At 53.8% G+C, this 27,086-nt stretch overlaps 1 protein-coding gene and 1 long non-coding RNA gene across 3 annotated transcripts in view; one reads left to right on the top strand and one right to left on the bottom strand.

Moving 5' to 3' along the window:
- Positions 1 to 26,607, bottom strand: part of PDE2A (phosphodiesterase 2A) — a 94,538-nt gene extending 67,931 nt beyond the window's left edge. For both annotated transcript variants that reach the window (XM_045484133.1, XM_045484131.1), the window contains exon 1: positions 26,305 to 26,607. Coding sequence is in view for 1 of the 2 variants with exons in the window: in XM_045484131.1 (XP_045340087.1) it covers positions 26,305 to 26,375 (71 nt within the window). In the remaining variant the exon portion in view is untranslated. The remainder of the gene's footprint in view (positions 1 to 26,304) is intronic.
- LOC123601207 lies at positions 1,654 to 4,435 on the top strand. Its single transcript, XR_006714021.1, has 2 exons — positions 1,654 to 3,073; positions 4,177 to 4,435. It is a non-coding gene; the product is annotated as an uncharacterized LOC123601207 (long non-coding RNA).
- Positions 26,608 to 27,086: the final 479 nt, after the last annotated feature.

Here is a 27,086-nt window from a genome sequence, read left to right as displayed (position 1 = left end):
CAAACCCGGATTTCTCCCACCTCTGTTTCCGAGGCGCAGCTCTGCACGTGCTTCTGCCTCTGCTCAGACACCTTTAAAGACTCCCTACCACAAACACAATAAAGCCCAAATCCTCAGCCTGACATGGCAGACCCTCTATAACTTAGCCCTGATTTATTTACCCAGCTTTGACCTTCTCACCACCATTTCTTAAATTTATACTTCCTCCTCTATGCAGATGAGTGACTGACTCATTCTCACCTCCAGATCTTTACCCATGCCATTCTACCCCAATGCCCACCAGATCCTGTCCACCTGTTTATCATTCAGGTGGACACCTCCTCTAGGAGACCTTCCCTTGATGCTACCTTAGTCCTCTGGGTCCCCTTCTTGAGTTTTTCCTGGGAATCATGTCTGGGGACATGGGGAGGAGTGGGAAGCTTTTCTGTCACTAAGTGATCCAGGCCCAGTTGATGTATTTTACTTCATCTTCAAATTAGGGGCAATGTGGCCTACTTTTTAACACTGTAGAAAACTACATGGGCTAAGATGGTGCAAAGGTTCTGACCCAGAAAAGGGCCTCCCTTCCTTTTTTGGCCTCAGTTTCCTGCTCTATAAAGGGGGGTGACCGATGTAAGGGCTATTCTAAGCACCGAGTCTGAGCCCAGTGCACAAATCTCTTGGCAAATCCTGAGTACCTGTCAATCCCGGGCTATTATAGCCTGGATGGGACACAGGTACCCAGGAGGTGTCTGTTAAGGCCACTGGCCAGACCTATTTGTTCTGAAGACATCTCATACCCTGCAGTCAAGAGACAACCCTGGCCTGGCATAGCCACCATCTCTTGGGCTCTCAGCTCTAAGCAGGACCTCCACAGCACTCATCTCATGACAAGTTATTTCTTAAATCTTACTTGGTTATCTTACACTGCAGCTCAGTGGCTAGAGCCCCAGGGACATGCTCTATGTCTCCCTCAACTCAGAGAGATTCATTCTGCATCCATCCTTCAGATTCAACCATTCCTCCAAGGGTTTCAGTCCTAACTCTGCCACAGACTTGCTGTGTGATTCTGAGCAGGACACTGAACATCTCTGGGCCTCATTTTTCCCATCTGTGAAATGTTAATACACTAGATTCAATAAACAAACATTTTTTTCTTTCGATGTTTGGCAGGATACAGAGATTCTTTCAAAAACATCCCCCCGGTGTGATCCTTGAAATTCTCCATCCAGCCCCCTCCCAGAAGAGGCAGTCAAGGCTCCTTGAGATGCCAAAATGACAGGCCATGCGCAAACGCTCCTTGCCAGGAAGTGACCCTTCCTCCAAAGCTAGGGCTCCTCCGCTCCCCTATAGGTCCCTGTCTTCCTGGTCTACGTTCTGTGATTCTATGTTAGGTTCTCACCCTTGCTCATGCCTGGGACTCCCCTGTCCCAGATATTTTTTTTTTTTTAATTTTTTTTTTTCAACGTTTATTTATTTTTTGGGACAGAGAGAGACAGAGCATGAACGGGGGAGGGTCAGAGAGAGGGAGACACAGAATCGGAAACAGGCTCCAGGCTCTGAGCCATCAGCCCAGAGCCTGACGCGGGGCTCGAACTCACGGACCGTGACATCGTGACCTGGCTGAAGTCGGAGGCTTAACCGACTGCGCCACCCAGGCGCCCCCCGTCCCAGATATTTTTAAATGTTCCCAGGTGATTCTAATTTGCTGCCAGGTTTGAGAACCCTGGATTAGATGTATCTTGTTCCTGGCTGACATCAGTCCCGTGGAATCGACGGTCACAGCTGGCCCCTAAAAGGCTGAGTGTGTATATCTGGAGCTGGGGGCCTCTGTGTCCGAGGGGCTTTAACATTTATTGAGCCCTTACTATGTGCCTCGCATTTCACCTTCTCAACAACAGTATAAAGTTGGATCTATTATTAGCCACATTTTATACGTATGGAAAACTGAGGCACAGAGAGACCAAGTAATTTGTCCACAGTCACACAGCTAGTAAGTAATGGAGCCAAAATTCAAACTCAGACCATCTGGCTCCAATCTGTGTCCTAAATTCATGCTCCTTATCTTGAGGAAAGGCATGTGAGAAGAACAGATTTTCCTACCTCTCCTTTTGTCCCCAACGATGCAGTGACTGAGGGTCCTATGCTCCCAGTCCCTGAACCCTCTGCCCATCTCTGCCACAAGAAAACCCAGCCCCAGGAATGCTTGGCCCAGCCCCTCTAGACACTTCCTTTTGTCTCCCCACCTTACCGGCTGCTATAACTGCCCAGTGGCCCAGCTACTGAGTATTTTAGGAAAAGGTGAGTCAGCTGACAGCCTGTCAACCTGGGTACCAGGCCTACCAGACCTCAGGCCCTGTCCAGAAACCAGCCCTCTGTTGTTCCCAATAATAATGACACTCCTGTGGGCCACGGTGCTCACCAAGCACTTCCTCATCCAGGCTGGGAGAGCAGACTTCCTGTTTGCCATCTCTCCAGGTGACAGAGTGGCACCAGCAGACACCCAGTAGACCCCACATCTGCTCTCATCCCCCATGCCCACCTGTCTTACTTCCATAAGCCTGTCTGGTGCCTGACATGCATTTATCCTGTCACTGTTAACCACGGTCATACTCCTGGAAGCCCAGGTTCGAATCTGCACCCTGCCTTGACATACTGGGTGACCGCAGGCAAACTTCTGGCCCTCTCTGTCCTCAGACTCCTCAGCAACTATAGAAGTTGGCCTGGTTCTCGTCGAGGGCTCAGGCAGATCAGGTGGAAGGAGGCAGGATCCAGGTAGGCCTAGCTGGGTACAAGGCAGCTTTCTTGGGCAGGCAGGCCTGCCTGGGCATGCCAGACCCAAGGACTATGAACAAGGACCAGATTTCAGTATGGGAGGCTCCTCAGGAGAGACTGTGTATGACTCAGTCACAGTATGACTTGGGGTGTGGAGCCTACAGACTGACAGAGGGCCCTACCATCCTAGGGGCCCTGCAAAGGGACAATCCAAGAAGCGTCCTGGAGGAATCTGACATCTCTGTGGGTTCTGTGTCCGTCTACAGCCTGTCCTCAATGCTTCAGCCCTGGAGAGAGCATGGGTATAGACCACCCTTCGGTAGCCGTGTGTGTGTGCACAGGTGGGTAAGGCCTTGCACCCAGGACTGTGAGCATGGTGTGGATAAAGGCAGGAGAGGGTATGACTAGAGGTTTGTAAGTTTATTTCTTTGTGAGGATGTGTGATACTTTCACAGTATAGCTGAATTTGTGTGTGTGTACATCTATGGAATGTGCATATGCATATGTGTGTGCACATAGGTGTGTGTATGCACACTTGCAGGTATGTGTGAACAGTTGTAGGTGTGCACACGGGTCCAGGTATGGCAAATATGTGCATTCGTGTGTGACTGTGTGTGCAAATGCATGAGTATGTATATATTCAAATTCACACCCAAAGGAGGTGCCGCCATGGCCACTAGCCTGGATCAGCTCTGGCTGTGGCCCCAGATGTGGGGGTAGCCCTCACAGAGAAAGGATCTGGCCATAGGCACTTATTGGGGAAATATGGATTTTGGCTTTGGGTGCGCAGGACCCGCTCCCAGAGGCCCAGCAGCAGCTGAGGGGGGAAGAGCACAGGTTGAGTAACTCAAGCCCAGGGGATGTGGGAATAGGGGTGGGTCATCCACAGGTCTCGTCCATTTCCATGTTATTTGTATGCACATTTATCTTGTCGGCAGCAGGTGGCCAGGTCCACGACCCTAGAGGGGTAAGGGAATCCATAGCATTCTGGTCCAGACTAGTCCAGGACCTGTCGGCTCACAGCCAGGCTGAGGTCCACGGGACTCAGGCGTTGGCACATGTTAAGCCTTGGTTATCTGCTCCTTATCATCTGCAAACCCCAAGATCCTTCCACCACACAAGGCTGCCCCAGGCCACCATAATCATACACAGTCGTCGTCCTCCCATAGAGGACGTCCTCCTACACACAAACACATACTCCTATACCTGGAAACGTGTTCACACAACTCTTATACACAGAAGCACAGGTGGGCAAGTCTGCCCTAGGGGGACCACTGTGCCTCCTTCTCCCCGAGCTCCACACCTGCTGGGGTCATCTTTTCTTCAGCCTCACACACATTCACAGAGTTTGCAATTGCCTGCAGGATAAAGCTGGAACTGTTCAAAGCCCTTAACCTATACCACCAACAAACTTCCTTTCAGGCCACACCTACACTGCCTTCTGGCCACTCCTCATGGGATCCATGAGGATTCCACAGATCCATCCACCAACCAGCACTCCCCATCACTCCGCGCTTTGCCAGGTAGGTAGTCGGCCTCTCCACTATGCTGTCAACTCCAGGGGACAGGGCTCTTTGTGTTTTGTTCATCGCTGTGACCCTAGCACCTAGAACAAGGCTCAACCCAGAAGAATTGCTCAAAAAGACATCTATTGACCATACAAATAAATGATAGAATCTTCCTTCCAGCCTGGTCTGCCCCATTATGTAAGATTTACCCAACTGTGTTTATTTTCTTGTGTGCCTCCCCGATCACACCCGCTGCCCCTCCAGGAAGACACTGGTTGTGATTCAGCTTCGTGTGTGTATGTCCAGCTCAGGGCCAGGCACAGAGAGCAGGGGTGGGGGATAAGTCTGGGGGGCAGATCCCAAGGCATCATGACCCCCTCAATAAGGCACAGGGATATCTGGAACGTGGGGCCACCTGGGCCAATCACACAAAGCCTACGTGTCCCAGGGAAGAGGCCTCCCAATCGCCTTCCCTCATCTGAGCCCCTTTCTAAAGCCACCTCGACTGGTGATCCAGCCTCTGCTTGCACACTCCCAGAGACAGGGAGCTCACTTTCTTAGCAGCCAACCCCTTCCCGTGTGGGATGGATGGCTCTGCCTGATGCTGACTCCTCCCACAGCACCATCCTATTAAACCCTGATCATCCCGAGCCACGATTCCCATGGAAACCAGGAAGGAAGATGAGCAAAAGGAGAGGCAGATCCCAGCTTTCTCAGCAGCTCTACCAACCTCCCCAGCTTTGGGTCGAGGTGGGAAAAGGAGCTCTTGGCTCTCAGCCTACCCTAGGGAAAGGGGAGTGGTTTTAAGGTGCTCGGTCTCCCCTACTGCCAACCACCATCCTCGGGAGCCCGGGGTGGTGCAGAGACAATGCATTGCTAAGAAACTCTCTAGCAACCTCCACTGAGCCCCATCCCCCCTCACTGAACTTCCACCCTCCTCACTGAAGCCTTGGCCCTTCATTAAGCTCCATCCCCCATACTGAGCCCCCTCCTCTCATCCCCCATGCCCCTACCCACACCCCATCTGCTCCTCTCACTGGAGCCTCCTGCCTTCCAGTCTGCAGGACCATGAGGGGTGCTCTGACTCCAGCCCTAGGAGTGGCACATAGAGATGCTTCCTCCCGAGCCCTGGCTTGCAGGCTGGGTGGATGAGGGAGGGCAAACTGGTCCTCAGCCAAGGGTGGCTGCCCAGACTCCCACCCAGCCCTGCCTGAACAGCTGCAGCCCAGCTTTCCTCTGTCAGCTATTCCTGGGCTGGCCCTGCTCCAGAGGTGCGTCAGGGTGCAGTCGATCACTGACCCCAGCCCCCAATACACACACACACACACACACACACACACACACACACACACGTACACATACACGTACACACACACACCAGGACAGCTCAGAGCCAAGCCCCTGAGGGATACTGAGGCACAAGAAAGTCTAAGTAACAGGGACCCAAGGCCCCAGGCTCTGAAAACTCCCTGCCAGCTCAGAAACCATCATAGAGGGAGGCCCCTATCTATGGCTTTGAGGTTCCAAGAACTCCCAGAGCTTTGTGTTCTAAGAAAATCAAGCCTCTATTATAATGTCCCTTTATTCCAAGAGTCTATGCTTCTTATGTTCTATGAACGCAAGAGCCTGGAGTCCTGAGAATGTAGGAGTCCAGGATTCTATTATTCTAACTGCCTGACAAGCCAGGACTCCACCAGGGTTTCCACACCCCTCAGAGCCTGATGGTGTGCGGGCTTGAGTCTCTCTGAATACCAGGTAAGAGAGACGGCCCCAGCGAACCCCTGCATCTGTGAGGTGCATTCCAGCCTCCACCTTTTTGCTAACAGCACTGTGCATCACCCTCCTCTCTGCTAATTAAATCTCAGACAACTTTAAAGAGGAAGGGAGGGGACTGCCATCAAGGACTACCTTCTAAAAGCCAGGCCCACCTGGTTGATTCTCTCATTGAATCCTCATGATATTACTAGCCCAACTTTACAGTTGATAAAACTGAGGTCCCGGGGCATGAGGTCATTTGTCTAAAGTCACATAGCTAGAAATAGTAGAACAGTAATCCAAACAGGGCCCTTGGCAAACCCAATGCCTCCCAGTAGCAGGCTGACTCCTGAGAAAAGCCCAGGGGGCCTCCTTCCGGGCTCCCTCCTTGGCCCAGGGCCTCACTGCCCGCCTCAAGCTCCAGAAGGCAGAGACTGTGGCTACTTCTCCTCTCGCCTCCCCAAGCTGGAGGCAGCCTAGAGCCGGCCACATTTCCTGTCCTGATTGATCGAAAAGCGCTCAGATCGGCAAAGACTCCGTAGTGGGACCGGGAGATGTGGCGTTTCGTTTCTAAGCACCCGTCGCTATGGAAGCCAGGTGCTGCCTGCCCAAGGCTTAGCAACGGGCCCAGCAGGGCGGGGCGGAGGGCATTGTCAGGGGCTTCCAAGGCAGCCAGCAAAAGAGGGGGCGTAGGCTACTCCGTTCTCCAGGCAGGAGGGCTGGAACTGTTGCCCTGGCTGGGCACGCAGGGAAGGATGCGCAGGGGCTGGACCATGTGGGCTCTAAAGCACAGAGACCCAGAGGTAAGGGCAGAGAGAAACTTGCAGAGACAAAGGGAGTCCAGAGACAGTGAAAGGCAGAGACACTGTCTCTGAGAAAGGAAGATGTGGGAAGGTGGAAGAAGACAAGAGCTGGTCAGAGTCACAGAGACCACTTACTTAGACAGTTGGCAAGAAAAGACTGACTCCCAGACAGACCTGACTCCTGGGGAAGGGAGCCAGTGTGCCAGAGAGCAGGAGGGAGCCGCAGGGAATGACAGAGATGGATGGATGCGTGACAGGAGGAGATAAGCCTGAGGCAGGAGGCAATATAGAGTCAGATAATAAAGGAAAAGAGGACTACGAATGGAGGGGCAGGAGGGGCAGTACGAGGACAAGGGCACCAAAGTCACAGGAGTCCTGAGCTGGCCCCTCTTCCTGGGTCTGCCCATCCATGGCATGGGCCTCACCAGCTTTGTACCACCACCCCACCACCCAGCCTCTCCTGCGGAACGGAGTCGTCTGGGCCCTCAAGAAGGAGGCTGGTCAGAGTTCCCATGTCTCTCTAACCCTCCAGGGACAGGTCTTGCCCAAGATCAGCCAGTGAGGCACTGTGTGAAACGCTAGGAAGGCAGGCCCTGGGAATCCCAGTCCAGACCTCCTCCCCACCCTCACCTGACCACTCCTTGGTTACCCATGGACGTACAGTCAGTACGGAGAGGCACACGTGTCCCCCCACCAGAGTGAAGAAGATGACAGAACCTAAGATGGGACCCCCTTCATTTCCTTCCTCAACAACCCTGTGTCCCGGCGCTGGGGACCCACGGGTGGAGCAGACAGCATCTGGTGGAGAGACGGCCCATACCTGTCTCTCTCCGGGGTGTGACTAGGGAAGGCAGACTCTGGGGAACCCAAAGTGGCCCGGCTCCTTGGGGAGAGGGAAGTGGCAGGCACTTAACAGGCGACATCTCACTTGATGTTCACTGGAACCTGTTACAGAGAAGACTGAGGCCCCCAAAAGGCGAGTGACTCACCCCGACTAATCACCACCAGCCAGCCAGCGCCCGAACTGCGGCCTGACCCCAGGTCTCGTGGGGCCAGTACAAGTTGGAGGGCCTGGTGGAAACCTCTCTGCCAGGGCGGAGGCAGCTGCTCCAGGAAGGGGGGTGCGATCCAGGCCTGCTCAGCGGCCCCTCCCAGGGGGAGAGGGGGGAAGGTCTCAAGCCCGGCTCTGGCCACCACTCCTCCTGGCACCAGACACCCTCCCCGATGTCAGAATGGGTAACAGTGCCTCCATCAGGTGTCAGGTACTAATCTCTCTCTCTCTCTCCCCCTCTCTCTCCCCGCTAATTGCTCCTGGCATTGTTAACACCGTCAGCTGCACCTGACAGCCTCTGTGGGAGCTCATGTGCCTTCAGAGGTGCCCCATCCGCCCCCCTCAGCACCAGCCTTGCTCTCGCCACACTCCTGAGGGAGGAACAAGACAAAGCCCAATTAAGCACCTACTATGTGCCCCCTGGTGGTGCGAAGCAGTTGACATTCATTATCTCATTAAATTGTCTCCTAGGGCTCTGAGGGCTCGTCCCCACCTCCTGCAGCCCTTGGCCTCTGGCCTTTCTGCTTGCCCTCCCCACACCTCACAGCACTTGCCCTGGAAACAGCCTCTGGGGCAAGGTGACCCCAGAGCAGAAGGTGAACATAGGCGCCTGGGAACTGGTACCTTGATTCTCAGAGGCAGTGCCCATGATGAGGGGCAGAAAGGGGAGTCGGGGTGAGGTGTGGGACGACAGGGGGAAGGGCAAAGAAAGAAGAGAGGGCACACGGAACTGGGGGGCGCAGAGATGGCAGGCTGCGAGCCACACTCCACATACACATGCATGCATGCTGGGCCTGGGCTGCAGCCCAGATGATCGACCCTCGGCGCCACGTTCCCTCGAGCCCCAGTCCCGGGAAGGTGATGCCACAGGCATTATCGATTGCCTCCCAGCCTCCTGTTCCTGATGCCTGGAGGTTGCCTCCTCCATGCAGCCCTCCAGCTGCTCAATGTCACCGCCAGGGTGAGTCTGGGGGCAGCCTGGGGACAATGAGCAGGGACTCCTCACCTCTCCCTCAGCCCAGCACTCTCCCGACTCCTCAGGAGCCTGGTCCAGGTAGATGGGTAGTGCAAGGGCTGACATTGAGGCTCGTGGTCATATGTGCACATGTGTGCACGTGTACATGTATTTGCGTGTGCATGTGTGCATGAATAAGTAAGTCAGTATAGCACAAGAGTTGCAAATACAAGATGTAAGCTATACAACTTGGGTTCAAATCCCCCTCCTCCATTTCCTGGACATGTGACTCTGTGCAAGTCCCTTCACCTCTCTGAGCCTCAGTTCCCTTATCTATAGAGTGTGGTTACCAATAGTACCCAACTAATAGGATAAATGAGAGTATACATGCAGAACTCTGGCACAATGCTTGACATATAGTATTTTTTGATACATGATAGGTTTTTTTCTTTAAAAATTTTTAACGTTTATTTTTGAGAGAGAGACACAATGTGAGCGGGGGAGGGGCAGAGAGAGAGGGAGACACAGAATCTCAAGCAGGCTCCAGGCTCTGAGCTGTCAGCACAGAGCCCGATGCGGGGCTCGAACTCACGAACCGTGAGATCATGACCTGGGCCAAAGTCGGACGCTCAACCGACTGAGCCACCCAGGCACCCCAATATATGAAAGTTTGTTTTTATTGTTACTGTAAGCATGTATGCACGTATGCATGTGTAGATACCCTTGGAAGGAGGGATTTGTGGCACTCCAGCAAGAGGGTGTAGGCTGCTCCCTAACCCTCGACTCAGCCACACTCTCGGCCCAACCACAGAGAAGGGGGAACTGCTGCATTGCTCCTCCCCCCACAAAACCCTACCTGTGCTGGGTGAAGCTGTGGGGGGGAGGGGGGCAGGGGGGAGATGGATGGCTTGGCGGCTACCAGGCAGGACTGGTGATTAGAAGGCTAACAGCCCAGCATCCGGAAAAGAATGGGAGGGAGGCTGAGCTGTGGGGCCATCCATCAAAGCTGGCAGGCCCAGCAACGCTGCAGAGTAGGGTGAAAGCGAGGCAAGGGGACAGCTGTGAGGTAGGGGGAGTGTAGACAGGCTAAGGGCCAGGCAGCCAGGCCCAGCCCAGCACTGACCTGTTCAGCAACCCTGAGTGAGTCACTGTTGCCCTGGGACAATGGGGCTAAAATGGCTCTCTCTGCCCTGATAAGTTCCGGCCACATCAGGCCCAATATCAGGCTGAACGTGAGGGCCCCAGAGATGCCCTTTCCTCCTACTGGTGCCCAACTTGGCCAAAGATTCCTGGGGGTGCAAAGTAAGGGGATGTGGCACAGTGCCTGGGCTGGGAGACCAAACACCCAAGTTTCTGACCCTAATCGCTTGCTGACCCCAGCCAAGTCCCTGGCTTCCCAGGTCCTTCCTTGAATGCCCTCCCCCACTACCCCTACCACACAAGAGGCAGGGGGTGGTGCATAAGCACAGCTCTTGCCTTCTCAAATTTCATTCAAACTAGGGGCGGGTCACCCATGGGCCCTCCTCACCTTTGGGAGGTGGTGGTTACCTGGAAAACTCCTGGCCAGCAAGTCTGGGGCAAGAGGTCCTAGCTGGGGTCTATAGAGTAGGATCCTGACAGAGCCCACAGCCTCAGTCTGTCTTTAATGACCTCAGTGAGCTTGATCAAGTCACTTTCTCTCCCTGGGCCTCAATTTTCCCATCCCGAAAATCAAACAAGCAACAAGAACAAAAATTCTTCAGGGGCTCCTTTTTCCCTATGGGATACCCTGCAAGCTGCTCATTGCAGCCATTCCCTCTCAGTCCTTCCCCAGGCTCTAGTCCTCCTCTGTGCCCTGCTACACTCCTGCATGTAGGCTGCTCTGCATTTTTGTCAACCCCCCACCCCTCTTTATATTTCACCTCTGGACTCATGGTTTACCTGTTCTCCTCTGATCCTCTGCCTCTGCACTGGAAAATATCCTCACTCAACAGGGCCAGAAGTATCACTCCCTCTGCAAAGCTGTTTGCACAGCCTCTGGCTGAGCTAAGTCAGCCCCCCCCCTTGCAGAGCCACCAGTGGCTCCCACACACCTTCTCTGAAGCCAAGACCAGGATTGGTCTATGTCCCCATCTCACTCTGGGCTCCTAAGAGTGAGGGCTGGGCTGGGCCTGATTCCCAGGATAGGGGAAAGAGGTGGGCAGCTCAGGGCCTTGAACAGGGATGAGGCTTAGAGAAAATGGAAGGAAAGAAAGGAGGAGGAAGGGAGAGAGGAATGAAAAGAAAGAGAAAGCAGGGAGGAAGAGAAACAACTGTCCCTAAGGTTCCTTTGGGTCTAACAATCTGAAGGAATGTTCATCTACTCCAGATGGACCCCCCATGCCCTGGTCTCTGCTCCATCCCTTGCTCCCCTCCCCCCTGCTCCCCCTTTGGGCCCCAGCCCCATCACACACAACAGTACAAAGGCTCAGAGCCAAAGGGGTCTCTGGCCTCTGCTGCTGCACCCTGACTGGAGGCTAAGAACACGCCTGGTCGTCATAGTGATGGTGCAAAGCTGTCATCACTAATTCATCGCCAGAGCCCTGAGAGGCCAGCGAGGTGTGAGGAGAGCTAGTCAAAACTGATCAGAGCGGCCACTAGGGGCAGGAGTCTTGGGGCTATGGGCCTAGGGGAGGACCAGGGATTAAACTCCATCACCCCAACCCTGCCATGTCTTTCCCTCAGCCTCCCAATGCCCTGATAGGAAGGAGGATTGCAGACCGTCCCTCAGTCTGTCTTGTGCACCTACTATGTGTCCAGCTCAGTCAGAGCTGGGGGTCAGTGAAGGCTAGAATAGGAATCCCCATACCCCAGCATCTCTGAGCAGTTATCCAGGTCCTGCTGTCCCCAACAGGACAGAGGGATGTCCCTCCTCAAATCACAGGCATTGAGAAGGGGTGGAGGGAAGCAGGAAGAAATGAGCCCCTATGTTGTACCCTCTCCAAGCAGGCAGGTGCCAGGCACTCCTTAAAAGTAATTCATTCAATCCTCTTGGAAAATCTACAGGATCAAAATTATTATTTCATTTTACAGGATATTGTCTCTGCCTAAATCTTCCCAGCCAATCCCATCCCCTCCTCCAGGAAGCTTTCAGGATGCCCCATCTCACACTCATCCTCCTTCCCCTGAACTCCCAATGACGGTGGGTGAGGGTCCTGGTCTCTCCAGTCAGACTGGACTGCAGTTGAGGGTAGCCTGGGTGGACCCTCCCATCCCAGCCCAGCTTCAGGCAACCAGGAGACTAAGCCCATTAGCACAGGCTGGAGCTGTCCATGGTTCCAAACTCTCCCTGGCCAGTCTCTGGAAGTCTGGTCTTTTTATGTTCTAAGTCATCTGTTCCTCAGCTTGGGGGAGAAAAGCCAGTCTCCACCTGAGAGGCACCCCTGCCCTCCACTCATTTAGTTCCTTCATCCACAAACCTTGAAACAAGGACCCATTTGAAGTAGGAGAATGGGAATGAAACTAACAAGCACTCACTCAACAGGCATTTATTGAACACCTACTACGTGTGGCCCTGTGAATACAGCTTGGGATAAAACAGTGAACAAAACAGACCCACTCCCTGTCTTCTTGGAGATTTTTGTCCTGTTAAGTCAGTACTGGAGTCTGTGTTAGTTACACACATTAACCCACTTGATCCTTACAATATGTGTGAAGGTGGATATTATTATGCCCATTTGACAGTGAAGGAAACTGAAGCTTGGGGTGACAAAGGAACCACACAGCTAGTAACCAGTAAAGGCGGGAAGGTGGATCACAGACCTAGTCCCTGCCCTCAAAGAGCTCATAACCTAATTTTTCTGTTCCCAGTTCTCCAATAAGCACCTCTGGAAAGTGTTCCTTGGGTCTGATCTGAATCCCTCTTGCCTCAGCTCTGACTTGGCCTGTCTTTGTTGAGACCTCAGCGGGGTGGAGGATTGGCTTTCATCTCCTTGCAGACACCTGGGGTGCTTCTGTGAGCTCCCAGCCTTTTCTCCACCCCCACCTTGCACAGAGGCCTCCCCCCCCCCCAGGAGGGAGTGAGGTGTGTGCTCTAAAAATACCTTAATCCCTCCCTGCTCTCACTCTAATTAAGCTGAGTGAGTCACTACTTTAAGTAATTTATTGCTAGTTACATAATTGCTTTAATATTTGGTTCTAGAACTGGGGAACAAAAGTGCCCCCTTCTTTTCAGGGAATTGCTAATCCACGGAGGGGTTTACAGCTCTTGGAAGGGGGAGACAGGAAGACATGTGGAGTCATATTGGGTAGGCCCCTGCTCCAGTCTGGACCAACACATAGCCATTCCCATCAGGGCCACAGGGCTCACCTACCTGATCAAGAGGCAGGTTTATGGGAACACCAACTCTCTACTTTGTCACCCACTCTGTGCATTTCTGAGGCCACCGCTTCCAACTGACCTGGCTCCCAGACCCAGAGTCTACCCTCAGGAGATCACAGCCTGAGCATCCCTTCCCCTCTTTGGCCTCATTACCTCTGCCAGTCTACAGGAATCAAGGCCCAGAAAGGGCGGGCAGTTCCTTGGCATCTCCCAGCATGTTAGAAGCATCCCAGTCTATGTGCCCAGGTTGTCAGCTCAGGGAAAACCCAGGACCTCTCACAGCCCTGTAAAAAGTCACCCCCCAAAGAGATTGACTGCAAAGGGCACAGAGAAGTCTGGGGGGGGGGGAATACTGTTCTATTCTTGATTGACATGGTAGTTATATGACTGTATACATTTACTAAAACTCATCGAATCATACCCTTTAAATTGGCGATTTTATTGTATGTAAATTATACTTTAATAAAATGGACGTAAAAAATTAAATTAAAAAAAAGAAGTCGCGCCCCCACCTGCTGAGCCCCCCCCCCATAGCAAAACAGCAGTTCAGGCTCAGCAGTCACACAGAAACTGAGGGGGGAGGGTGCAAAGAACCAGTCATGGAGGGCACATAGTAGGTACTCACAGGGATGTTTGTTTCACTCAGTTCCAATTAGCAAGGACTCACTAGGCACCTCCCGGGTGCACTTGCACATCCTTGATCTCATTAGCTCTCCCTCAGCTCTCACGCAGCCCAAAGGGGAGCCAAACTGCATGCCACGTACATCACACACTTGTCTCATTTAATCCTTGCAGCAGCCCTAATGAGGTGGGTTCTATTAGCGTGCCCCTTTTACAGATGAGGGAACAAAGGTGGCAGAACTCACACACGTCCTGCTGCCAAGAAGTGGAGGAGCTGATACTTGAATGAGGAGACAGTCCCCAAGGCTTGTGCTCATAACCACTCCCCTCTACACCTCCCTTTATCAAGCTAAATGGCATGGGTTAGGAGACCATGTATGGAGGATGTGCCTCCGACCCCAGGCCTTGAATCATGAGGTTCTCCCCAGGCTTAGAAGTACAGGCAGGGTACACCCAAGCAAAGAGGGCGAGTGAGCATGTGTGAGCGCAGAGAGGTGGCAAGAGGCAGGACTGGCTTTGGGAAAGGAGGGAACTGGGTTGGGCAGCAAGCCTAGAAGAAACACAAAAGAAAAAAAAAATGAGGCAGAGGACATCTGGCTATGCCAGCCTGTGGGTTAAATGCCTGCTCACACCCTGAGCAGCCAGGACTCCTCATTGTTATTCCTGACTCAGTGCCCCCCAAATTTGTCTTTGTTTGGCTCCCGATGGCCCAGTCACAACCCCAATCACCACCTCACCAGGCACAGGCAAAAGTTTCGTCCCCAAGCTTGTCAAAGACTGGTTGGAAAACAGGGATGCCATGTAGCAGGGGACAGCTCCAAGGTTGGGGAGTATGGAAGGGAGGCAAAGAACTAAAGAATGATAGGAATTAACCCAGTGAAGGGAGGGAGCATCCAGGAAGAGTATTCTAGACAAAGGAACAGCATATGCCCAGAGGGCAGAGAGGCTGCACAAGTGGGGAACCAAAGGTAGCTTGGTCTGGCTTCCTGATAGGCCGTCTGTATTTACGCCAAGTGTGTGTTTCTGTGTGCTAAATCCACCCCTGTGTCGCTCGTGTGTATACCCAGGTTGGAAGGTCAGTTGTTTTTTGTTTTTTTTTTTTAATTTTTTATGTTTATTTATTTTTGAGACAGAGAGAAACAGAACATGAGTGAGGAAGGGGCAGAGAGAGAGGGAGACACAGAATCCGAAGCAGGCTCCAGGCTCCGGGCTGTCAGCACAGAGCCCGATGCAGGGCTCGAACCCACAAGCCGCAAGATCATGGTCTGAGCTGGAGTCGGACGCTCAACCGACTGAGCCGCCCAGGTGCCCCTTCTCTCTCCTCTCTCTCTGCCTCTACACCCGCTCACGCACGCTCTCTCTGTCTCTTTCAGAATAAACAAACATTAAAAGAAAAAAAAAGATTTGTCCTGTCTCCGTTCCTCAGTATATATTGATGTCTCTGTTCATTGTGGGTCTCTCCACGTCTTTGTACTGTGGTCTGCTTCTCTGTGTGTGGGTTTCTGTGTCTGCTGAGCTTTTCTCTTGTTTGTTTGTTTCTCCACACCTGGAGCTGTATGTTTGTGGCTGGGACGCTTGGTGGCTTGGCTCAGGCAGCTAGAACCAGAAACCTGGGGCAGGAGGGTGCGAGAGGTGGAATCCAGTCGCACACAATAGCACCTCATGACCGTCAAGCGCTTAGTGGGGTGGAAGGCCGCACTGGAGATGCCAATTAACGCTGATAACAAGTCAAGGACCTGAGGCCCAGGGGAGGCTGACGTGGGTCCCCACTGGCACTCAGGCACGCGGATGAGTTGGCTTGGCCAAAGCCCATAGCTGCCCCCAGCACCAGGAGGGAGCCATCTCATTGACTCATTTCCCAGGGAGTCCAAGGCCCAGGCTCTGGACAGCAAGAGGGATTGAGATCAAACTCCAGGACGAAGCTTTTTTTTTTTTTTTTTTTTTTTTTGAGAGAGAGAGAGAGAGAGAGAAGGCACAAGTGAGTGAGGGGCAGAGAGAGAATCCCAAAAGGGGCAGGGAGAGGGGGCCGGGAGAGACAGAGAGAGAGAGAGAAGCGGGGCTCACCCAAAGTGGGCTTGTGTTTTTTTTAATCCAAAGTGCGGCTCAAGCTCACCCGACATGGGACTCAAACTCATGAACCGTGAGACCATGACCTGAGCCGAAGTCAGATGCTTAACGACTGAGCCACCCAGGCACACCATGATGATGGTCTTAAAAGGGAGGATTTTATCAGACTTCGCAGAGGGCAAGTCATACATGTTATGAAGAGATGAGGCGGCAGGGACATGGCTTTGCTCTTGGAGGCTATGGTCTGCAGCGTGGCTAGTGGCTGCCACGGACGGGTGCTCTGGGGTGCGGAAGCCACAGGCAGGATGAAGCAGGGAAGGGTGCTCCTGGAAGAGAGTCTAGAGTTGTCACCCATCCCTGCATTAGTGGGCGGACACTGCAGAACTAGGGCCATAGCTCAGATGGGTGAGCCAGGGGTTGGGGACTGTCACTCCTCCTCTGACCTGTCTACACAGCTCACTTGTCCTCAGACACCTGCATCGCCTCCATCTTGCCTCTCACCTGGGTCTCCACACCAGCCTCCTCGCTGGCCCCTCTAATGCACCCTTCACTTGGGGCTTCCTAAACCCAAAGCTAACTGTGACCTTGCTTACGCCCCCCCCTGGCTTCCCTACGTGAGCTGGGCCTCCACCACAGGACCTTCCTCCAGCCCAGCAGCCCTGGCCCCGCCACCCTGACTTCCTGCTGTCGTTCGTCACACCTTTGCTTGTGCTGGCTGTTTGCCTAGAATCACCTTCCTCTCCTCCCTCACCTGGAAAACTCACATTCATTTTTCAGGGCCAAGACCCATCATCACCTCCTCAGAGAAGTCTCCAAGCAGCAGCCCCAGCATGGGCTTTCCTCCTTCCCTGCACTCACCCCATAAGGTTCACTGCCTGCTTCTAGCAAAGGGGAGGGCAAGGACTGTCTTGTCCATCTCCATGGCCAGGGTGACAAGCACGAGGCGGGGCACGTGAGGGCATCCTTGAGGAGGGGTGGGGTCAATGAGCAGATGATGGCTCAGTGGGAGCCCAGGGCACACCGAATCCTGAGAATGACATTCTTCAGAGCCCCAGTGCAGCTCAGGTAGGGAGCAGGGCAGAAGGAGGTAGGGAGCAGTTGGCACCCTCTCTGAGCTTCAGGTTCCCATCAACCATTTGTCCCTTGTCCCTCCAGACCTCCACTCGTCTCCTCTGACAGCCTCCTCCTCTGCAGAGCAGCCCTTTATTCATGGCGCTGTCTCTCAGATCTGCAGCACTCTCTCTGCCCCGCAGGCCTCATGGATGCTGGTCCAAAGGACCTCACCATGCCCTGTTGCATCCCTTCATCCTACCCCGTCTCCAAGATGCTTGCTTCATCAAACTGCCTTCAATTAAACCACGTAAGTGTGTTGTCTGTTTCCCCTCTACAAAATAGTGAGAGCTCCTTAAAGGATTGTTGAGGTGATTAAGCAAGGTAATTTGAAAAATATAAAGGGTACTCTATAATTGTCAGTTCTCTCCATCTAGCCTGCAGACTACACCCTACTTGGAGTTTTAAGACGACTCTGAATTCTCTGGCATGGGAAGGATGCAGTGCCCGGCTGTCTGCTTCTCTTCTCTTCTCCCCAATCCCTGCCCAGTCCACAGCACCAGAAAGCCTCTGCCCCCACACCACCTGGAATCCAGCTCTGAACCTCTCACAATGGGCCTCCAACCTTAGAGCCCCCCACAACTCGGCTCAACAGAAACTAGCTGGGGGCGCCTGGGTGGCTCAGTCGGTTAAGCGTCCGACTTCAGCTCAGGTCATGATCTTACAGTTCACGAGTTCAAGTCCCGTGTCGGGCTCTGTGCTGACAGCACAGAGCCTGGAACCCACTTCAAGTTCTGTGTCTCTCCCTCTCTCTCTGCCCCTCCCCTGCCCCTGCTCACTCACTCTCCCTCTCAAAAATAAATAAACATGATTTTTTTTTTTAAAAAAAAGGAAGCTAGCTGCCTGTCTGCCCCCTCCCTGCCAGTGTTGCCAGCAAAGCCACCATCTCCTACCCATCACACCCCTGGCTCCACCGGTGTCTTCAAATCCAGCCCCCCGCCTCCAATCCCAAACCTCCGGGAAGATGACGTCTCTCCAGTTTCCCTGGAAAGGGGATCTCCTGTTTGCATCTTCTCACTGCCCAGGCCACTGGGAAAAGCACTGTGGGGCTCAGACTTCCCCATACTGAGTGGGCACCTTCTCTGGCACCTCCATGGCAGCTACACTTTGAAAGGACTTCAGAGAGTTCGCAGCCAGCTTCTCTGCTGGGACAGGAGTCTCTTCCACAGTCTCTCTAACCAGGCTGCCCAGTGCCCCTGCACTATGGGCAGGAAGCCCCTTCCCTGTGGGACTGCCCTGCCCCCCCTCTTTGAGCCAAGCCGGGCTTCCAGGACTCCCCGGCAACCCCAGCACCGTTTCAGCACTAAGAGCCCAAGGAGGGATTATAGGGAACGCCTTAAATGTTAGAATAGTAGAAACCTAGAAAAGCATCTGATGCAAAGATGAGGCCCCTCCCCAGGTCCCACTCCACTGCTGTACCCCTCTCCATGGAATCACCATGCTCCACGGAATGACAGACTTCACAAGTTCCCGGGAGGAACCTCACAGCAGGCAGACACTCTGGTAGAAACTTCAAAGGAATCATCCAAGGCTGAGGAGGAGTGAGAATGCCCAGGTGCAGGAGGGGGCCTCATGCCACAGAACTGGATCTCTACTCTAAGCTCCCCATCTGCTCCAGAGGCTGGAGAGAGGCTGTCTAGGCCAGACCCACCCCTCTTTGTGCTCTGGGACTTGCCATCTCACCCTGGATCCTGCTGTGACGCTGAGTCGACCGTTACCCCTCTCTGGGCTTCAGGAGCTGCATCTATACAAGAGGACTGGGTGGGGAGTCCCTGGAACTCTTAGCGGGGTTCAGGTATGGCCATGTCCAGCATCTCCATGTGATAGCCCTGGATCCTGGTTAGCCCAGCCCCAGCTTGAATACAAGACACCGTGCTCCTCTAGAGCCCTCACTGACTAGTAGGGGGTTCCGGCGTCTCCTGAGGGAAGCCCAGCCCTACACATGACAGCCCCTCCAGCCCAAGTCCATACACATCTTCTCTCTATCTTCAGGCAGGTGGGAGTCAGAAGAGAAAGTATTGAATGTCCAGACCTTGGGCGTGGCTTTGCTGGGTCAGTGCCTTCACACACATTCACTCATCCGTGCCTTTACACCCAAACACGGACAGCCACATACACAGAGTTACGCACCCACACACAGTTTTATTAGAGCACATGTACATAACACCGTACACATAGGTGCACACACACTCACATACACATAAGCATTTACCAATAATCAGGCATAAAAATAGACACTCACATATTCACACATAGGAATGTGTCCACACTTTTATACAAACACTGACCCACACACTCTTACATCTCAGACCCATAAACATACATACGCAACTGGAAGTTCACATTCAGGCACAAGCACGCGCGCGCACACACACACACACACACACACACACAGAAACACAAATAAACCAACTAATCTTACCCCTCATCTCAGCATCAAGTAAATCACAATCCAAAAGAAACCCAGACTCCAACTGCAATGTCATTCCAGATCCATTTCCAAATCTAAGCCTGTCCCAGAACTGTGAGAAGAAAATATCTCGTCCCCTGGCTTAATCCCTTTAAAATGTCTGTCCCTGCTGTGTGGGGTCCAGTCTCTCCTCAGCCCTCCTTCCTCCCTGTGTCATTTCAGTAGGGCCCTCTCCCCCTCGGCCAGAACAATGGGCTACCCTTGCTCCACTCTTCATCTCTGCTCTTTGTCCAGCCTTTTCCTTCCGCTGGCCCTTCAAACACAAGGAAGATCCAGGCTGCAACTGACTGTGTGTGTGGCAGCACCCCTTGCTGGAGACAGGGGGCATTACAGCACAGCTCTAAGGTACACAGTCCTCCCTCCCCAGGCTGGGGTGGAGGGGAGTAGGGTAGAAGGGGGAGGAAGAAGAGGAAGAGGAGGAATAAGTTGGGAAGAGGTTCGAGCAAAGTGCTGGGAGCACCACGGATGGACTTCAGAAGCCTCAGGCTGTCTTGTTTCTCCACTCCTAACCATTCAGCCCAGACTGCAACATCAATCAATCCTCCCAAAGTCCAGCCCTAATCAGGACCTGCCCCTGCTCAAAACTCCTAGGAAGATCCTGGTGGGCTATGGTATTCTCAGCCTGGAATTAGTTGCCTGGGGTTTGCCTAGTCCACCTCTTAGCCTTATATCCCAAGGGGCTCAGCCTTTGCTTTCTGTTCCTTGAGTCAGGTCTTTGTTCCTCGGTCCTCTGCTGAGATGTCTAATTGTCTGTATCTTGCCTGTCCTTCAACGCCTGGCCTTTGCCCTCTGGCACAATAACCCACGGAAAGAGCAGGAACTTTGGGGGCAGACAGACATGTGCTCCAAGCCTGGCTCCATCAGTCACTGGCTGAATACCTCTGGACAAGTTATTTCCCCTCTCAGATCCTCTGTTTCTTGATCCAGAAAACAGGAGTCTCTTGGGTTTGTGGTGAGGATTAAATGAGATCATAGATGTGAAAACAGTGTTCTGGAAGCTGTAAACTTCTGTGTGGATGTGTGAAGAGTCCTAATTATGGCTTAATCCTTTTATCCCTACCCCCACCTGCAGTGCCCAACATGAAGGAGGCTGAGGGGTCCCTGGGGAGGGAGCGAAGCTGCTCCACTTTTGGGCCCTGCATCCCCCAGCACCCTCCAGGGCCTGTCCCCAGCCTGCCTCAGCAGCAGAGTGTGGATTTAGATCCAAGGAGGCCGTACTAAGTCTACTTACTGCAAATTCACGCCAGACTACAACTCCCAGAATGACTCGCAGACTGCCATGGGTGTGGCCACTGGTTTAACCTCTTCCTCATGGAGCCCTTTCCTCCATTGTATTCCCTGGGGATTAGTCCCTGACCAGTCAGGGCAGCTGAGGGAGGTGGTCACATGTCTCTGAGGGCCCCTCCCACAGAGCATCCACACTGCTACTGCTCACCATGCCCACCACCGCGGCTCCATTTCAGACTTCCTCGTGTCTCCCACACGATGACAGCTTCTGGGCTCTTAGCTCTGGTCTCTCCCCCTCCAGGCCCCCACTGAATCTTTCTAAAAGTGTAGGTGAGTGTGGGTGGTTTATAATGGCAACAGCTAACCTTTATGAGCACCTGCTGCATGCCTGCCACGAAGCTCTCCACTTCCAGATTCTTCTTGGTGATCCTGCCAGGAAAGTATTATTGTTCCCACTTCACTATTCACATGGGGTTCAGAGAAGCTAAGTAGCTTGCCCAGGACCACATAGCTCTAGAGTAATGGTGCTGATATTTGAACTTCCAGCTGTCTACCACCTTCTCTGTCCTATTCTCAAAGCCTCCTCTGGCTTTGAACCCAGGTGGCCATCTAAAAAGTGAGAACCCAGAAGCCTCAGGGTCCACCTCTTTCAGCAACTACACTGTTGGGAAGTCCTTCCAGATGTCTGACTTAAATCCCTTCTGCTGCACCAAGCCCCAGTTGCCTCCTGTTTTTCAGGGAGGGCAGTGAAAAGGGACTTCAGGGAATTCAAAAAGTGGGTCATGTCACTGGGGACCTGGCCTTTCCCAGGGAGCGGGCAGCTGAACAATGGGAGATAAATGTGTTGAAAACATCCGTTACTAAATATATCGACTTCCCGAGAAGATGGGGGTGCTGACAGGGAGCCCATGGTCCCTGACCGAGAGGCCACAATCTTGTGGTTCACACAAGCTAGGGCAGTCAAAGCAGCAGAGAAGGCTGTTCTGGCTGTTCTGGGGGTGGGGAGGAGTGGGGGGCTGGGGCAGAGGAGGTGGGAGGCCAGCGTGGAAGGGGGTGATGTCTCATCCTCCCAGACAAAGCTGCCAAGCCTAAGCTGGCTTATTTGCATATTACTTTGCATTCATTTGCATGCCACTTTCTGGAAGGGGCTCACATTCAACTGCTGCCGCTCCCCCATTTTCAGGGTCTCTGTTCACTGAACATCCCATTCTCAAGCAAGGAGGAGCCCCTCCGCAGGCCCTGATGGGGCCACTGGGAGAGACCAAGAAGTTGCAAATTCACAATGACGCCTCCAAGTCAAAGCTGCTGGCGGCACCTTGGCCACAGAAAGTGCTTCCTATAGTCTAACCTCAATTCCCTCACTTGTCTCCTTCTCCTTCTCTGCCCAGACCTTCCCCTACCCTTGCACTTCATGATTAGGCCACTCTGAATTCCTACAGTCCTCACATAAACAAAACCATGCTTGCTTTCCCTTCGAGGCCTTTGCACATGGTATGTGCTCTTCCTGTGGGGCTGTCAATTCTGCCTCATGAAGGAATTCTTCCTTCTAAGGCTAGCTCCAAGAGCCCCTCTTCTTAAATACCTTCCTGCCACTGGCAGAGGTAGGGGAGATCATGGGTGTCCCTCCGTGTGGTCACTGTTCTGTCTATCTCCCCACAGACCTGGTATGTCTGGTCGGGCAGCAACCCAGTAAATGTCAGATAAATGAATGAATGAATCCTGATCCCCCTCCCCTGTCTCTCTCAGCCCCTGCAGTCCCCCTGTCCCTGGAAGACTTCCCTCACCTGCAGGAGGGGCAGAAGTGAGTGCCTCAGTCTCCACCTCTCCCTCCTGTCCCGGAAGACTTCCCCCTCATGCCCACTCTCACAAAGTCAGGAGATTCCACACCTCTCTGGGCTGGTAGGAAGTTCTTCCCGTTGTCTATCCTCATCCCCTTTCTTGGCCATGCCTACTTCCTTATCATTCCTTTTGGAGAGGGGCCAGGGACTGGCCCATCTCAGTTTGACCATCTGTAGTTGGAATAAGGGCTGCTTATCTCTCTCTATTCTCTGCCCACGATGTGTTCATACCACTCCTGAACCATTATGCCCCAGCTTGGCCCTGCTGAGGGGGAAGGACAGTGACCCAGGATGGAGAAAGGGCACAAGGCCAAGTAGCCAGGCCTTGTAAAGGAGCCCAGGACAGATAAAACCACTCCAAGGGAAGGGCTGCCCAAGAGGGAAGGGATGAGCATCCCATCCCGGGGGTATGTAAGCAGGGCTGATCAGATCTGTGGGCAGGTTGCAGGAAGGAGTAAAGCAACTGCTAGAAGGTGGCCCAGATGCTCTTCATGTCCTCTCCCACTGGGAGGCTGCACTAAGCCTAGGTGCCCAGCCCTGTGCTGGGAAGCATGAGGGGGTGGCTCTTGCCTTAGAGTTGCTCCTTAGCTGGCTGGGTAAAGGACCTCACACACGGGGGCATCACAGGGAAAGACCGACTCTGGGCCACATTCTTTTTTCTTTTTTTAAATAGGCTCCATGGCCAACATGGGGCTCAAACTCATGATCCTGAGATCAAGAGTCACATGCTCTCTGCCTGAGCCAACTGTGTGCCCCTGGGCCACATTCTTGATGCTGTACTATCAGGGAGACCTCAGGGTGGATCACGGGGTCAGAGGGAGGGGGAACCAAGGAGGGCTTCCTAGGGGAGGCTTCCTTTTCAAAACTTTTCCTCAGCAGCCCAGTCCTAAGAGGAGAACCCAAGCCCCTTAGTCTGGCATTTGAGACTACAGAATCTGGCTCTTCCTGCCCTTTCTTCCTCTTCTCCACTCCCTTCTTCATCCTGCCAACCCAACCCCTTTCTGTTCCTTGATCACACAGCACTCTCACATCGGATTTCCATGCTGTTCCCTCTGCTCTTCCCATGGGCAATCCCCATCCAACCTTCAAGATGCAGCTCAAGTGACTCATCCTCTGAAGCCCCAGCTTGGTGTGGGTCCCACAGTTCCAGGGGCTTCCCTCTGCACAGCACTGTTCACACTGCAGGGTTATAGGTCTCCACTCCTGCCTCCCTCATCAGACCGGGAGTCCCTGAGAGCAGGGTCTGGGTCTGGGTCCATTCTGTGTCCCCAGTGACCAGCCCCGTGGGCACCAAGCAGGCATTGGAGAGTCGCTGTTGAGTGAATCAATGAATGGATGGACACAGAAATGCAGGAACAGGAGCATGTCAAGTGGGTAGATTGTACAGGCCCAAGCAGCAGGAGCCTGGGGAGCACAGACCTGACCCGACAGCAGCCCGGCTCAGGGTGAGACTCCCAGGCCATTAAGACCGAAGGCGGGTACTGCTGGGAGCTCTGCCTCCCCTATTTGGCTAGATCCCAGCCAAGCCATCAGCAGTCCCCAGGGACAGGAGGCTGGAGTGGGAAGCAGAAAGAGTGGCAGGAGCTGCTTGGTGGGCAGGGGCAACTGGGGGGTGTGGGGAGCATAAAGGCAATTAACCCTCACTGAGCCAACCCAGTTCAGGCAACCAACAGGTCCCCTGCAGGCCCTGAGGAAAGAGGCCTCAGTTTGCCTCTGATAAAGAGCTTCAGCCTCAGCCTCGTAGCCAGAGCAGGTTGACAAAGACATAGCCTCAGTTTCCACGGCTCCATGATCTCCAACCCTCTTCACCCTGGTCAGAAGTCCTACAGGGGATCTCTCCTGCTACCTTGTTGGCCTGAGCTTTCCAACAGCTTTTCCCTCCAACATCCTGACCCTCTGAGGTCCTGCCACTGCATCTCCCACCTGAGTCCAAGCTGAACCACCTCGACGTCCCCCATCCCATCGTTTCCTAAGCCCTCCAACCTCTCCCTTCAGAAAGGCCCTGGTCATCTGCCCCTTGGCCCACCTGGCCCCGGACCTCCCTGATGTCCACAGTGGCCTGGCCCCCCTGTCCCGTCTCTCTTTGCTAGTCCAACCTTGACCATGCCACTGAGGAAGCTTTCTCAAACTCACAGAATTCTGTCCCTCCACCACACAGAACCTTCTTGGACTCCCTAGGGCCCTCCGGATAGAACCCAAGAGGCCTGGAGTTCAAAGTCCTGCAGGACCGGCTGCTACCAACCTGGTCAGCCTCCTCACTGCTCCAGGGATAGGGGGATCCCCACCCAGGGCCTTTGTTATGCTGCTCCCACTCCACCCCCACCTGTTACCTAGATCCTGATCTTTAAGCTTAATTATTCTCAAGCCATTTTATGTCTAGGAAGCTTAGGAGGCCCCAGAGGGCAGGGCCATTGTTGCCTATTTCATTTCTGCATCTCCCCACAGGGTGTAGAATGAATTGTCCTGGGCTCACAGAGGTGGTCGCACATTCAGCCACCCCCGCCCTGCCTCGGTGGGTCACAGTGTCCCAGCTGTGTCCTCAACCAGCAGGGGAAGGAAACAGCCACCCACGCACAGTCAGATGAACACACACATAGAGACACACACACGTACACCAGCCACACAGGCACCAATATACACTCAAGCGCACCAGCACACGATCACACACCCACACCCGAACACTTATGCCACACACACACAGCGCAACACTAATATTCACGCACTAACAAATAAGCACACAAACAGGAAGGTGCGTGGAATCAAACAACGTGCTCAGTTTTGAGTCACTTTATTTTGCAGACGCGGCACACAGATTAACATGCGTGCCAACACATACGTTCAAACTAACACACACACACCTACACCCACACACACGGCAACCTGCACTCACACGTGTGCAGATGACCTCTCACAGTCACACAGGTTTGCTCACACATCCTGCCAGGCCACCGCACATTCAGCCACCAAGGACTCTACAGGCCCTTGTACACCCCACAGGTCCCCTTGCACCTCACACCTGTAACACACATACACACACCTTCACGTGCAGGCATAGAACTGCACCTCCACTGACCTGAAGACACACATCCCTTGCCCCCCACCTCAGCAGCCCTCAGATGGTGGAGGGGAGCCCCCACAGAACCCCCCATTCCACTCACCTGCACGTGCACCCATGCACGTGGATGCACATGAGGCTGGTGCACAGGGGCCTCATTCAACCAGCCTCGTGGCTCTCTGGGACAGATGTTTTGGGGTAAAGTTGCCGAAACTAGTGGCTATGAATCCCAGTCCCACAAAAGGCGGTGGCCCGGGACCCTATTCTGTTCCAGCACCACTTATTCATATTCATGTTTGTTCTCTCTCTCTCTCTCTCTCTCACACACACACACACACACACACACACACACAACACTGGGTCACAGACATCTCACCTTCTCTAGGGTCCTGAACCAGTTTATCTCAGCCCCCCAGATCTCCTTGGAACTCCCTGCAGAGACACCCCCCACCCCTAGCCCCTGAAAGGATAATTCAGGTTCATTACCAACCCCTCCCCCAGCCTCTTCTATGGGACACCACCCTCATCACCCCCTAGGTTGATGTCTGAAACCCCCACCCCTGTGCAGAGCCGCCCCCCCCCCCCCGCCCCAGGCTACAGTCCAGCAACGGGGCGCCCAGGAGCAGGATCGATCCTCCCACGTGGCTCAGCTCCACGCCAACCCCAGCTCCTCAGCGGCACTCCCAGGACCCTAGTCCCTGGTATGCCTTGCAGCCGCTCACCCAAACCCCAGCCCCTGGATAGTACTCACGGCTCAGCCGGTCGCGCTGCCGGGTACTGCTGGCTCCTGCAGAGGATGGAGTGGCCGCATGCCTGCCCCATCGCTCCTCATCGTCTGCCTCCCCAGCCAGACTAAGGTGGCACCTCGTCCTGTCCACCCTGCCCGGGGTTCCAGGCAGGGTGCCTGGCCCAGTGGGCACAAGGACCAAGAGCAGTAGCCTGTCCCCAACTCAGTCTGGACTCAATACCCCAATCCAGCGCTGCTGCTGCTGCCCCAGTTGCTCCCACCTCTCCGGCTGCCACTGCCTCTGCCGCTAGGCTGGCTCCGGGAGGAGGTTGGAGCAGGTCTGATAATGCAGAAGGGGGAGGGAGGAGGGAGGAGGAACAGAGAGGCCCAGACAGAGAGGGAGAGAGGGAGGGAGGGGTAGAGAGAGACTCTGGCTGGGAGAGAGGAAAAGAAAGACTCACACACAGAGGAACAGACAGAGACAGAAACAGAGACAGAGAGAAACAGACAGGAAGGAGAAATACATGAAGGAAAGAAGAAAGGGAGCAGAGCTCCAGAGAGATCAAGATGGAAATATAAAGAGATCAGAGAGGCATAGGGAAAACACACACAGAGGAACAAAGACAGAAAAGAAAAGAAGAAAAAAAAAAGCAGAGATGGAAATGGGGGAGGGGAGAGAGGGAGAGAGACAGACAGACATACAGACAGGCAGACAGACTGAGGAACCCAGAGAGGTAGGAGGATGAAGGATTTGCACTGTGCACTGACTAGAATGGGAGCTGGGGTGAGGGGCAGATGGACGGAAC

This window comes from Leopardus geoffroyi, chromosome D1 (genome assembly GCF_018350155.1).
Source record: "Leopardus geoffroyi isolate Oge1 chromosome D1, O.geoffroyi_Oge1_pat1.0, whole genome shotgun sequence".
Lineage (NCBI taxonomy): Eukaryota > Metazoa > Chordata > Mammalia > Carnivora > Felidae > Leopardus > Leopardus geoffroyi.
Note: the sequence above shows the minus strand (reverse complement) of the source record. Positions and strands in the feature narration are given on the sequence as shown.